Source organism: Oncorhynchus clarkii, chromosome 4, assembly GCF_045791955.1.
Source record: "Oncorhynchus clarkii lewisi isolate Uvic-CL-2024 chromosome 4, UVic_Ocla_1.0, whole genome shotgun sequence".
In the NCBI taxonomy this organism is placed as follows: domain Eukaryota; kingdom Metazoa; phylum Chordata; class Actinopteri; order Salmoniformes; family Salmonidae; genus Oncorhynchus; species Oncorhynchus clarkii.
In genome coordinates this window covers 4233938-4248922 of record NC_092150.1, presented here as the reverse complement: position 1 = coordinate 4248922, position 14985 = coordinate 4233938, and the positions used below count along the sequence as shown (strand labels likewise).

The 14985-nt window shown below is 43.9% G+C and overlaps 1 protein-coding gene across 1 annotated transcript in view; it reads left to right on the top strand.

Annotated features, from left to right (window-relative positions):
- The window catches only part of LOC139407468 (tripartite motif-containing protein 16-like), a 43010-nt gene that overhangs the window by 25076 nt on the left and 2949 nt on the right, over positions 1 to 14985 (top strand). The window contains exons 7-8 of the mRNA XM_071151263.1: positions 12368 to 12464; positions 12577 to 12810. Of these exons, the coding sequence (XP_071007364.1) occupies positions 12368 to 12464; positions 12577 to 12810 (331 nt within the window). The remainder of the gene's footprint in view (positions 1 to 12367; positions 12465 to 12576; positions 12811 to 14985) is intronic.

The window sequence follows — 14985 nt, the reverse complement described above, 5'->3', positions numbered from 1 at the left end:
ATGTAATGTTTAATGGTCTTACTGGTCAATCGCTGATATCGTCATGACATTTATTACCATTTTATTTAGTAATGTTCATGTATTTTTAATTTATCCTGACTGTTCAAACTTCTAGTATTATATTAGTTCAATGGTTATTTATGTACCATTCACACTTGCCTCCTTTAGTGTGGGACTGGGTGCGTCCTCCCTACCAGGTCACAGTCAAGTGACGGTCCGGGAGAAGTACTGTGGGACTGGGTGCGTCCTCCCTACCATGTCACAGTCAAGTGACGGTCCGGGAGAAGTAGTGTGGGACTGGGTGTGTCCTCCCTGCCAGGTCACAGTCAAGTGACGGTCCGGGAGAAGTAGTGTGGGACTGGGTGCGTCCTCTCTACCAGGTCACAGTCAAGTGACGGTCCGGGAGAAGTAGTGTGGGACTGGGTGCGACCTCCCTACCAGGTCACAGTCAAGTGACGGTCCGGGAGAAGTAGTGTGGGACTGGGTGCCTCCTCCCTACCAGGTCACAGTCAAGTGACGTCCGGGAGAAGTAGTGTGGGACTGGGTGCGTCCTCCCTGCCAGGTCACAGTCAAGTGACGGTCCGGGAGAATTGACCCCTTCAGCACCAACAGCAGAGAACTTTTACACACCTCAGGGTTTTACCTGTCTGAGTAGTAACAACAGGGTTTTACCTGTCTGAGTAGTAACCACAGGGTTTTACCTGTCTGAGTAGTCCTTTACTGATTCACTTCCTCAACACAGCCAAGCAGTAACCACAGGGTTTTACCTGTCTGAGTAGTAACCACAGGGTTTTACCTGTCTGAGTAGTAACCACAGGGTTTTACCTGTCTGAGTAGTAACCACAGGGTTTAACCTGTCTGAGTAGTAACCACAGGGTTTTACCTGTCTGAGTAGTAACCGCAGGGTTTTACCTGTCTGAATAGTAACCACAGGGTTTTACCTGTCTGAGTAGTCCTTTACTGATTCACTTCCTCAACACAGCCAAGCAGTAACCACAGGGTTTTACCTGTCTGAGCAGTAACCACAGGGTTTTACCTGTCTGAATAGTAACCACAGGGTTTTACCTGTCTGAGTAGTCCTTTACTGATTCACTTCCTCAACACAGCCAAGCAGTAACCACAGGGTTTTACCTGTCTGAGTAGTAACCACAGGGTTTTACCTGTCTGAGTAGTAACCACAGGGTTTTACCTGTCTGAGTAGTAACCACAGGGTTTAACCTGTCTGAGTAGTAACCACAGGGTTTTACCTGTCTGAGTAGTAACCGCAGGGTTTTACCTGTCTGAGTGGTAACCACAGGGTTTTACCTGTCTGAGTAGTCCTTTACTGATTAACTTCCTCAACACAGCCAAGCAGTAACCACAGGGTTTTACCTGTCTGAGCAGTAACCACAGGGTTTTACCTGTCTGAGTAGTAACCACAGGGTTTTACCTGTCTGAGCAGTAACCACAGGGTTTTACCTGTCTGAGCAGTAACCACAGGGTTTTACCTGTCTGAGTAGTAACCACAGGGTTTTACCTGTCTGAGTAGTAACCACAGGGTTTTACCTGTCTGAGTAGTCCTTTACTGATTAACTTCCTCAACACAGCCAAGCAGTAACCACAGGGTTTTACCTGTCTGAGTAGTAACCACAGGGTTTTACCTGTCTGAGTAGTAACCACAGGGTTTTACCTGTCTGAGTAGTAACCACAGGGTTTTACCTGTCTGAGTAGTAACCACAGGGTTTTACCTGTCTGAGTAGTCTGGCCAAACTGAATCAGTCAACACAATCCTAACTCAAACAGACTGAACAAACTGAATCAGACAACACAATCCTAACTCAAACAGACTGAACAAACAAGTCTGGCCAAACTGAATCAGACAACACAATCCTAACTCAAACAGACTGAACAAACAAGTCTGGCCAAACTGAATCAGACAACACAATCCTAACTCAAACAGACTGAACAAACAAGTCTGGCCAAACTGAATCAGACAACACAATCCTAACTCAAACAGACTGAACAAACAAGTCTGGCCAAACTGAATCAGACAACACAATCCTAACTCAAACAGACTGAACAAACAAGTCTGGCCAAACTGAATCAGACAACACAATCCTAACTCAAACAGACTGAACAAACAAGTCTGGCCAAACTGAATCAGATAACACAATCCTAATTCAAACAGACTGAACAAACAAGTCTGGCCAAACTGAATCAGACAACACAATCCTAACTCAAACAGACTGAACAGACTGGTCAGATGAACCACCTGAACAAGACAGGTGAATAACTCCACTCAACTGAACCATCCAGAACAGATGAAACACACAACTCCCAATCTGCAGCGGCCACAATATTATTCATTTTATTCTGTTACAACCCTTAAAGCTTTTTCATTTGTTCATGTTTATTCTTCCATTATTTTGCATTTATTGAATTCAAAAGCCCCCGATATTTTTAGTTCAATAAATTTTGAGAAACCAACTTGGTGTTTTTATAAGTAAGAAGTAAGTAAGAACTGGGGCGGCAGGTAGTCTAGTGGTTAGAGCATTGGACTAATCATTTGAAAGGTTGCAACATCAAATCCCCGAGCTGATAAGGCAAAAATCTGTCGTTCTGCCCCTGAACAAGGCAGTTAACCCACTGTTCCCCAGTAGGCTGTCAATGTAAATAAGAATTTGTTCTTAACTGACTTCGCTAGTTACATAAAAACAGCTTACCTCTCATCTAGGTGGCCACCTGTTTGCTCAATTCGTCCAGAAAGACCCGTCTGCAGTCACAGAGTTTTCCACCATTTGCTGGTCCCTTGTAGCCACTCCTGGCAAGCTTGCCATTTATGTCGTGGAAATATTCGCTCAATCACATTTCTCAGATACCAGATCTTGTGAATTCAAATAGACTTTATTACAAAGTAACAAGCCGAGCTGGGCCATGGACCAACTGCCGGACTCAGTCTCAGTCCACTCCTTTTATACAGTTTCATGCTTATAGAAGTGTCATCGTCCCTCCACTTTATGCTAATAACCAGATCCCCTCGGCTTTACTCCACCATTGTTTCCAAATCTAAGTTCTTTCCTCTAGGCGGGGTTCCCCTCCCGTCTAGTTCCTTGGATCATTTATATTGGTGGAGCACCTATACATTATTTCCAGAAAATAATAAGTACAGATTACTATAGGAGATTATAGAACTATACCAATAAGTACAGATTACTATAGTTCATTATAGAATTATACCAATAAGTACAGATCACTATAGTACATTATAGAATTATACAGTGCCTTGCGAAAGTATTCGGCCCCCTTGAACTTTGCGACCTTTTGCCACATTTCAGGCTTCAAACATAAAGATATAAAACTGTATTTTTTTGTGAAGAATCAACAACAAGTGGGACACAATCATGAAGTGGAACGACATTTATTGGATATTTCTAACTTTTTTAACAAATCAAAAACTGAAAAATTGGGCGTGCAAAATGATTCAGCCCCCTTAAGTTAATACTTTGTAGCGCCAGCTTTTGCTGCGATTACAGCTGTAAGTCGCTTGGGGTATGTCTCTATCAGTTTTGCACATCGAGAGACTGACATTTTTTCCCATTCCTCCTTGCAAAACAGCTCGAGCTCAGTGAGGTTGGATGGAGAGCATTTGTGAACAGCAGTTTTCAGTTCTTTCCACAGATTCTCGATTGGATTCAGGTCTGGACTTTGACTTGGCCATTCTAACACCTGGATATGTTTATTTTTGAACCATTCCATTGTAGATTTTGCTTTATGTTTTAGATCATTGTCTTGTTGGAAGACAAATCTCCGTCCCAGTCTCAGGTCTTTTGCAGACTCCATCAGGTTTTCTTCCAGAATGGTCCTGTATTTGGCTCCATCCATCTTCCCATCAATTTGAACCATCTTCCCTGTCCCTGCTGAAGAAAAGCAGGCCCAAACCATGATGCTGCCACCACCATGTTTGACAGTGGGGATGGCGTGTTCAGCTGTGTTGCTTTTACGCCAAACATAACGTTTTGCATTGTTGCCAAAAAGTTCAATTTTGGTTTCATCTGACCAGAGCACCTTCTTCCACATGTTTGGTGTGTCTCCCAGGTGGCTTGTGGCAAACTTTAAACAACACTTTTTATGGATATCTTTAAGAAATGGCTTTCTTCTTGCCACTCTTCCATAAAGGCCAGATTTGTGCAATATACGACTGATTGTTGTCCTATGGACAGAGTCTCCCACCTCAGCTGTAGATCTCTGCAGTTCATCCAGAGTGATCATGGGCCTCTTGGCTGCATCTCTGATCAGTCTTCTCCTTGTATGAGCTGAAAGTTTAGAGGGACGGCCAGGTCTTGGTAGATTTGCAGTGGTCTGATACTCCTTCCATTTCAATATTATCGATTGCACATTGCTCCTTGGGATGTTTAAAGCTTGGGAAATATTTTTTTTATCCAAATCCGGCTTTAAACTTCTTCACAACAGTATCTCGGACCTGCCTGGTGTGTTCCTTGTTCTTCATGATGCTCTCTGCGCTTTTAACGGACCTCTGAGACTATCACAGTGCAGGTGCATTTATACGGAGACTTGATTACACACAGGTGGATTGTATTTATCATCATTAGTCATTTAGGTCAACATTGGATCATTCAGAGATCCTCACTGAACTTCTGGAGAGAGTTTGCTGCACTGAAAGTAAAGGGGCTGAATAATTTTGCACGTCCAATTTTTCAGTTTTTGATTTGTTAAAAAAGTTTGAAATATCCAATAAATGTCGTTGCACTTCATGATTGTGTCCCACTTGTTGTTGATTCTTCACAAAAAAATACAGTTTTATATCTTTATGTTTGAAGCCTGAAATGTGGCAAAAGGTCGCAAAGTTCAAGGGGGCCGAATACTTTCGCAAGGCACTGTACCAATAAGTACAGATAACTATAGTTCATGATAGAATTATACCAATAAGTAAACTAATTTCTAGAATTACACATAGTGTCTTTGCTTATTCCCTTTAGTGATATTCAGCCTTTTAATAAGAAACACATTCTGTTAACAGAAAACACCCTCACTATGAATTGCTGCAAAGAAACCACTACTAAAGGACACCAATAAGAAGAAGAGACTAACCCAACCCATCTATAATGTTAAAGTAGAAACCACTACTAAAGGACATCAATAAGAAGAGGAGACTAACCCAACCCATCTATAATGTTAAAGTAGAAACCACTACTAAAGGACATCAATAAGAAGAAGAGACTTGCATGGGTCAAGAAACACGAGCAATGGACATTAGACCAGTGGAAATCTGTCCTTTGGTCTGATGAGTCCAGATTTAAGACTTCTGGTTCCAACCGCCGTGTCTTTGTGAGAAGCAGAGTAGGTGAACAGATGATCTCTGCATGTGTATTTTCCACCGTGAAGCACAGAGGAGGAGGTGTGAAGGTGCTTTGCTGGAGACACTGTCAGTGATTTATTTAGAATTCAAGGCACACTTAACCAGCATGGCTACCATAGCAATCTGCAGCGATACGACATCCCATCTGGTTTGTGCTTAGTGGGACTATAATTAGTTTTTTCTGCAGGACAATGACCCAACACCCCTCCAGGCTGTGTAAGGGCTATTTGACCAAGAAGGAGAGTGATGTAGTGCTGCATCAGATGACCTGGCCTCCACTTAATTTGTTGAACACGTTGTTGGTTACTACATGATTCCATATGTGTTATTCCATAGTTTTGATGTCTTCACTATTATTCTACAATGTAGAAAATAGTAAAAATAAAGAAAAACCCTTGAATGAATTGGTGTGTCCAAACTTTTGACTGGTACTGTATGTTAAGGGGATTGTTCACCCCAATAGAAAGGTTCAAACCTCTAAATACCATCTTATTAGATGGATCCATTTCCCCCCATTAGTTTGGGATTCAGACCTGCAGTCATCTTGATTTCAGACCACTTTGGAGAAGTGTTCCACAGGCAGTAAATCTAATGTAGAATAAATGGAACCTGGATCCATTTCATTCTATTAACATGGTTTATGTGTTATAGCAGTAATGGGGTTAAACTGATATTAAAATGACAACTCCATAGGTGGTACCAGGTCAGGGGAGTTCATCTCTGCTCCCAGCATCCCTGGGACAGTACTGATCAACATAGCTGACCTGATGCAGAGGTGGACCAGTGATGTTTTCCTCTCAGTGGTGAGACTTGCCCTTCCATTTGACACACCTTCACCTGATGAGATCATACAAGACGTTACAGGCTTATTGCATGTGGAAACAGACCTGCGTTAAAATAATGTTGAATACTTAATAAGCAGTGTTTGATTGAGTTTGTTGTAATGGAACCAATAGAAAAGTCCTAAAAGTACAAACAAACCCCGCCCACCTGGATGACAAAGGAAATGCTCAAAGTGTTGGAAAGATTTCAAATAGTATTTGAATCCAGGGTGTTATTCGTTAGAGAACACTGTAGCAAAACATTTAGCAACAGAATTATTAAGGTTCAGTTAGTCCCTTCGTGTTTCAGTTCATATTCTTCAGTTTGGTGCCTCGTGAATATGATTCATGTCTCCGTGGAAACATCAATGTAAATTCACTTTTGATATTTACTCCTCACTTTCCCTTTCAGGTCCATAGGGTTTTACTGCCCCCTGCTGGAGACTGGAGCACACTGCAGTCTCTTTCAGGTCCATAGGGTTTTACTACCCCTGCTGGAGACTGGAGCACACTGCAGTCCCTTTCAGGTCCATAGGGTTTTACTGCCCCCTGCTGGAGACTGGAGCACACTGCAGTCCCTTTCAGGTCCATAGGGTTTTACTGCCCCCTGCTGGAGACTGGAGCACACTGCAGTCCCTTGCAGGTTTATAGGATTTTACTGCCCCCTGCTGGAGACTGGAGCACACTGCAGTCCCTTTCAGGTCCATAGGATTTTACTGCCCCCTGCTGGAGACTGGAGCACACTGCAGTCCCTTGCAGGTCTATAGGATTTTACTGCCCCCTGCTGGAGACTGGAGCACACTACAGTCCCTTTCAGGTCTATAGGATTTTACTGCCCCCTGCTGGAGACTGGAGCACACTGCAGTCCCTTTCAGGTCCATAGGGTTTTACTGCCCCCTGCTGGAGACTGGATCACACTGCAGTCCCTGGCTTTCTTTGTGCAGCCGGATGATGATGGACTATCAATACAGGTACTGTATGTAGAACCATAGTAAAGACCAGTATGGACTATCAATACAGATACTGTATGTAGAACCATAGTAAAGACCAGTATGGACTATCAATACAGGTACTGTATGTAGAACCATAGTAAAGACCAGTATGGACTATCAATACAGGTACTGTATGTAGAACCATAGTAAAGACCAGTATGGACTATCAATACAGGTACTGTATGTAGAACCATAGTAAAGCCCAGTATGGACTATCAATACAGGTACTGTATGTAGAACCATAGTAAAGACCAGTATGGACTCTCAATACAGATACTGTAGTAGAACCATAGTAAAGACCAGTATGGACTATCAATACAGATACTGTAAGTAGAACCATAGTAAAGACCAGTATGGACTATCAATACAGATACTGTATGTAGAATCATAGTAAAGACCAGTATGGACTATCAATACAGGTACTGTAAGTAGAACCATAGTAAAGACCAGTATGGACTATCAATACAGGTACTGTAAGTAGAACCATAGTAAAGACCAGTATGGACTATCAATACAGGTACTGTATGTAGAACCATAGTAAAGACCAGTATGGACTATCAATACAGGTACTGTATGCAGAACCATAGTAAAGACCAGTATGGACTATCAATACAGGTACTGTATGTAGAACCATAGTAAAGACCAGTATGGACTATCAATACAGGTACTGTATGTAGAACCATAGTAAAGACCAGTATGGACTATCAATACAGGTACTGTATGTAGAACCATAGTAAAGACCAGTATGGACTATCAATACAGGTACTGTATGTAGAACCATAGTAAAGACCAGTATGGACTATCAATACAGATACTGTATGTAGAACCATAGTAAAGACCAGTATGGACTATCAATACAGATACTGTATGTAGAACCATAGTAAAGACCAGTATGGACTATCAATACAGGTACTGTATGCAGAACCATAGTAAAGACCAGTATGGACTATCAATACAGATACTGTATGTAGAACCATAGTAAAGACCAGTATGGACTATCAATACAGGTACTGTATGTAGAACCATAGTAAAGACCAGTATGGACTATCAATACAAAGTGACCATTTAGAATGAGACCCAGTTCAATGAGAGGAAGTCTTAACAGAACTGGGGGATGACAGACAGGAAGTGGGCGGGTGGAGATCTAATATATTGTTGTGCCAAACACTAAAGCATGATATTGTAATAAATCTACACCCTATACCCTACGTAGAACACTACTTTAGACCTGGTCAGAAGCACCGTAGTGCACTACGTAGGGAATAGGGAACCATTTGGAACAGAGACAGTAATTCCCCTGAACATCTTCCTCTTCCTCATCTGGTTTCTTGAACAGCCCTTCACTCCTCCCCTCTTCCTCCCCTCCTCCCTTTTCATTCTATCCTATCAGCCACACCACTAGCTCACCTCCACACAATACATTTACAAGTTAAAGACACACCTTGGAATAAATAACAAAGGAAAACTATTACTAGATGAAGTTGAGTGTTTTTTATTATTTCCCATCACCATAAATCATATTTAATCACTGAACAGTAGCAGACCCAACTTCATCTGTTCCTGACTCTGGATAGTGGATTAAAAAGACCATCAATCTCCAATGATATTAAAGTACTATTCTGAACATTACTGATATACTGAGTGGCAAGTCAAGATATCTGCTGGTTTTATTGTTTGGTCAACAGCACCACCTGCTGGACAGGTTTAATGTTGCTGGACTGAGCAGTATGGGAGGATGAAAGATGACACATTTAGGGCCGGTTTCCTGGACATCTACATTGAACATACTGTTTAGTCCAGGACTAGGATTCATCTGTGTCTGGGAAACCAGACCATATAGTTTAGTAGAAAGTAAGTGATACCAGCTTGTGGTAGTGGGCTGACTAGTCCTGAATTGTCCTTTAGTTCCTGGACCATTTTCCATGCAGCTCCAGGTGACAGAGAACACATCAATTAGGACCGAGCCATCAAGCTGATCAATGATACAGAGGAGAATTACATAGAGACAGAGAACCAACTGAGAAAACATATCAATGGTTCTGAATGACAACCAATATACATCAACACCAGACATCATGATTCATGGAAATGTACAAGATTAAAACATTGTATTGAATTTTAATTAATAACAAATCAGTTTACAGTTTAACCAGCTCAGCTATAGACTACACCAGCATGACTAGTATCTATGTGGACCCTACTACAGTTTAACCAGCTCAGCTATAGACTACACCAGCATGACTAGTATCTATGTGGACCCTACTACAGTTTAACAAGCTCAGCTATAGACTACACCAGCATGACTAGTATCTATGTGGACCCTACTACAGTTTAACCAGCTCAGCTATAGACTACACCAGCATGACTAGTATCTATGTGGACCCTACTACAGTTTAACCAGCTCAGCTATAGACTACACCAGCATGACTAGTATCTATGTGGACCCTACTACCACCCCCGAACCCACTTTGCCAAATGAATGAATAGTAATGTCTAGAAGACAGAGACATAACATTACATACAGTATAGAACACCATCTAGAAGACATATCATTACATACAGTATAGAACACCATCTAGAAGACAGAGACATAACATTACATACAGTATAGAACGCCATCTAGAAGACATATCATTACATACAGTATAGAACACCATCTAGAAGACATATCATTACATACAGTATAGAACACCATCTAGGAGACATATCATTACATACAGTATAGAACACCATCTAGAAGACATATCATTACATACAGTATAGAACACCATCTAGAAGACATATCATTACATACAGTATAGAACACCATCTAGAAGACATATCATTACATACAGTATAGAACACCATCTAGAAGACATATCATTACATACAGTATAGAACACCATCTAGAAGACAGAGACATATCATTACATACAGTATAGAATACCATCTAGAAGACAGAGACATATCATTACATACAGTATAGAACACCACCTAGAAGACATATCATTACATACAGTATAGAACACCATCTAGAAGACAGAGACATATCATTACATACAGTATAGAACACCATCTAGAAGACATATCATTACATACAGTATAGAACACCATCTAGAAGACAGAGACATATCATTACATACAGTATAGAATACCATCTAGAAGACAGAGACATATCATTACATACAGTATAGAATACCATCTAGAAGACATATCACTACATACAGTATAGAACACCATCTAGAAGACAGAGACATATCATTACATACAGTATAGAACACCATCTAGAAGACATATCATTACATACAGTATAGAACACCATCTAGAAGACAGAGACATATCATTACATACAGTATAGAATACCATCTAGAAGACAGAGACATATCATTACATACAGTACATTGTATCCATTTCAAGTCCCCCCTCGACATAAGTTATGTGGCGATGATATCTAGTTAACGTTGTATTTAATGTAGTGTAATGACCTGACTAGATCATAAAGGAACAATTGTCCAGACAGAGGATTGAGTTACGAATTGACGGTTTATTAGCAACTTTACACAGGCTACTGTTTGGCCTTAGCTCACGCCAAATAAATGAAAGATACCCCACAAGCCAATCGGGACCTTCTCTTGTGAAGCCCAGACGTAAGAGAGAGAACAAAGGCTGAACCTTAACTTCCAATGCCCCGCCCCCTCCACGCCACTCCGCCAACCACCAGGATGCCCGGCATCAGAACATCCCAGGCATTCCTGTGATTGGCAGATAGCAGGTTGATTGGCATGTCGGACCCCGCGAACACTGGGAACTGGTAAGTACAACACAACCACCTACTAGCCGAACACATAACACACAGCTGTCTGTGCGGGTCGCTACAGTAGTTTTACTATCTGTGCCAGGCTATAAATGACACAGATAATATCTAGTTAACGTTGTATTTAATGTAGTTTTACTATCTGTGCCAGGCTATAAATGACACAGATAATATCTAGTTAACGTTGTATTTAATGTAGTTTTACTACCTGTGCCAGGCTATAAATGACACAGATAATATCTAGTTAACGTTGTATTTAATGTAGTTTTACTATCTGTGCCAGGCTATAAATGACACAGATAATATCTAGTTAACGTTGTATTTAATGTAGTTTTACTATCTGTGCCAGGCTATAAATGACACAGATAATATCTAGTTAACGTTGTATTTAATGTAGTTTTACTATCTGTGCCAGGCTATAAATGACACAGATAATATCTAGTTAACGTTGTATTTAATGTAGTTTTACTATCTGTGCCAGGCTATAAATGACACAGATAATATCTAGTTAACGTTGTATTTAATGTAGTTTTACTATCTGTACCAGGCTATAAATGACACAGATAATATCTAGTTAACGTTGTATTTAATGTAGTTTTACTATCTGTGCCAGGCTATAAATGACACAGATAATATCTAGTTAACGTTGTATTTAATGTAGTTTTACTATCTGTACCAGGCTATAAATGACACAGATAATATCTAGTTAACGTTGTATTTAATATAGTTTTACTATCTGTGCCAGGCTATAAATGACACAGATAATATAAACATTTGAAAAAATATTTCTTTATCTTTGTCAAACAGGACGTCCCAAAGATATAAAAGTTCTGAATTATAATATATATATATATACCAAGAGGTGTTCTGTACCTGTCTGTCCAGAAGGGAGGAGAGTAGAGCAGGACCAAGAGGTGTTCTGTACCTGTCTGTCCAGGAGGGAGGAGAGAAGAGCAGGACCAAGAGGTGTTCTGTACCTGTCTGTCCAGGAGGGAGGAGAGTAGAGCAGGACCAAGAGGTGTTCTGTACCTGTCTGTCCAGGAGGGAGGAGAGAAGAGCAGGACCAAGAGGTGTTCTGTACCTGTCTGTCCAGGAGGGAGGAGAGTAGAGCAGGACCAAGAGGTGTTCTGTACCTGTCTGTCCAGGAGGGAGGAGAGAAGAGCAGGACCAAGAGGTGTTCTGTACCTGTCTGTCCAGGAGGGAGGAGAGTAGAGCAGGACCAAGAGGTGTTCTGTACCTGTCTGTCCAGGAGGGAGGAGAGTAGAGCAGGACCAAGAGGTGTTCTGTACCTGTCTGTCCAGGAGGGAGGAGAGTAGAGCAGGACCAAGAGGTGTTCTGTACCTGTCTGTCCAGGAGGGAGGAGAGTAGAGCAGGACCAAGAGGTGTTCTGTACCTGTCTGTCCAGGAGGGAGGAGAGTAGAGCAGGACCAAGAGGTGTTCTGTACCTGTCTGTCCAGGAGGGAGGACAAGGCCTGGTGGACCTGGAGAGCAGGGTGGCAGAGGTCTGACTCAATGAGGTGTAGATAGACTACTGAACCTACTGTCTCACTCTGTCTCTATCTCTCTCTCTCTCTCTCTCCGTCTCTCTCTCTGTCTCTCTCTCTCTCTCTCCAGCGCTCTGCACAGTCAGCAGTGGAGGACAGTGATCAGATCTTTACTGAGCTGATCCGCTCCATTGAGAGAAGGAGCTCTGAGGTGAAGGAGATGATCAGAGCCCAAGAGAAGGCTCAAGTGAGTCAAGCTGAAGGACTCCTGGAGCAACTGAAGCAGGAGATAGCTGAACTGAGGAAGAGAGGCACTGAGCTGGAGCAGCTCTCACACACAGAGGATCACATCCATTTCCTCCAGGTAACTAAACTGTCTTGTTACATGTGATGTGAAATTAACTTCACGTGAAACTATTCATCTCAATCATTATGTTGTCCTGTCTGTCTCTCTTTCCCTGTCTGTCCCTCTTTCCCTCTCTGTCGGTCTCTCCCTCTCTCTGTCGGTCTCTCCCTCTCTCTGTCTGTCCGTCCCTCTCCCTGTCCGTCCCTCTCCCTCTCTCCCTGTCCGTCCCTCTCCCTCTCTCTCTGTCGTCCCTCTCTCTCTGTCCATCCCTGTCGCTCCCTCTCTCTCTCTGTCTGTCCGTTCCTCTCTCTCTGTCCGTCCCTCTCTCTCTCTCTGTCCACCCCTCTCTCTCTCTGTCCACCCCTCTCTCTCTCTGTCCACCCCTCTCTCTCTCTGTCCGTCCCTCTCTCTCTGTCCGTCCCTTTCTCTCTCTGTCCGTCCCTCTCTCTCTCTCTGTCCGTCCCTCTCTCTCTCTGTCCACCCCTCTCTCTCTCTGTCCACCCCTCTCTCTCTCTGTCCGTCCCTCTCTCTCTCGGTCCGTCCCTCTCTCTCTCTCTGTCCGTTCCTCTCTCTCTCTGTCCGTCCCTTTCTCTCTCTGTCTCTGTCTCTCTCTCTCTCTCTGTCCACCTCTCTCTCTCTCTGTCCACCTCTCTCTCTCTGTCCACCTCTCTCTCTCTCTGTCCACCTCTCTCTCTCTCTGTCCACCTCTCTCTCTCTCTGTCCACCTCTCTCTCTCTCTGTCCACCCCTCTCTCTCTCTCTGTCCACCTCTCTCTCTCTCTGTCCACCTCTCTCTCTCTCTGTCCACCTCTCTATCTCTCTGTCCACCCCTCTCTCTCTGTCCACCCCTCTCTCTCTCTGTCCATCCCCTCTCTCTCTCTGTCCGTCCCTCTCTCTCTCTCTGTCCGTCCCTCTCTCTCTCTCTGTCGTCCGTCTCTCTCTCTCTCTGCCGTCCGTCTCTCTCTCTGCCGTCCGTCTCTCTCTCTCTCTGTCCGTCCCTCTCTCTCTCCTTCCCTCTCTCTCTCTCTGTCCGTCCTTCCCTCCCTCTCTCTCTGTCCGTCCTTCCCTCTCTCTGTTGTCCCTCTCTCTCTCTCTCTCTCTCTCTGTCTGACCCTCTCTCTCTCTGTCTGACCCTCTCTCTCTCTGTCTGACCCTCTCTCTCTCTGTCTGACCCTCTCTCTCTCTCTGTCTGACCCTCTCTCTCTCTCTGTCTGACCCTCTCTCTCTCTCTGTCTGACCCTCTCTCTCTCTCTGTCTGACCCTCTCTCTCTCTCTGTCTGACCCTCTCTCTCTCTCTGTCTGACCCTCTCTCTCTCTGTCTGACCCTCTCTCTCTCTGTCTGACCCTCTCTCTCTCTGTCTGACCCTCTCTCTCTCTGTCTGACCCTCTCTCTCTCTGTCTGACCCTCTCTCTCTCTGTCTGACCCTCTCTCTCTCTGTCTGACCCTCTCTCTCTCTGTCTGACCCTCTCTCTCTCTGTCCGACCCTCTCTCTCTCTGTCTGACCCTCTCTCTCTCTGTCTGACCCTCTCTCTCTCTGTCTGACCCTCTCTCTCTCTGTCCGACCCTCTCTCTCTCTGTCCGCCCCTCTCTCTCTCTGTCCGTCCCTTTCTCTCTCTCTGTCCACCTCTCTCTCTCTCTGTCCACCTATCTCTCTCTGTCCACCTCTCTCTCTCTCTGTCCACCTCTCTCTCTCTCTGTCCACCTCTCTCTCTCTCTGTCCACCTCTCTCTCTCTCTCCACCCCTCTCTCTCTCTGTCCGCCCCTCTCTCTCTCTGTCCGTCCCTCTCTCTCTCTCTGTCCGTCTCTCTGTCGTCCGTCTCTCTCTCTCTCTGCCGTCCCTCTCTCTCTCTCTCTGCCGTCCCTCTCTCTCTCTCTGTCGTCCCTCTCTCTCTCTGTCCGTCCCTCTCTCTCTCTGTCCGTCCCTCTCTCTCTCTCTGTCCGTCCCTCTTTCTCTCCTTCCCTCTCTCTCTCTCTCTGTTGTCCCTCTCTCTCTCTCTGTCCGTCCCTCTCTCTCTCTCTCTCTGTCGTCCCTCTCTCTCTGTCCGTCCCTCTCTCTCTCTGTCCGTCCCTCTCTCTCTCTGTCCGTCCCTCTCTCTCTCTGTCCGTCCCTCTCTCTCTCTGTCCGTCCCTCTTTCTCTCTGTCCGTCCCTCTCTCTCTCTGTCCGTCCCTCTCTCTCTCTGTCCGTCCCTCTT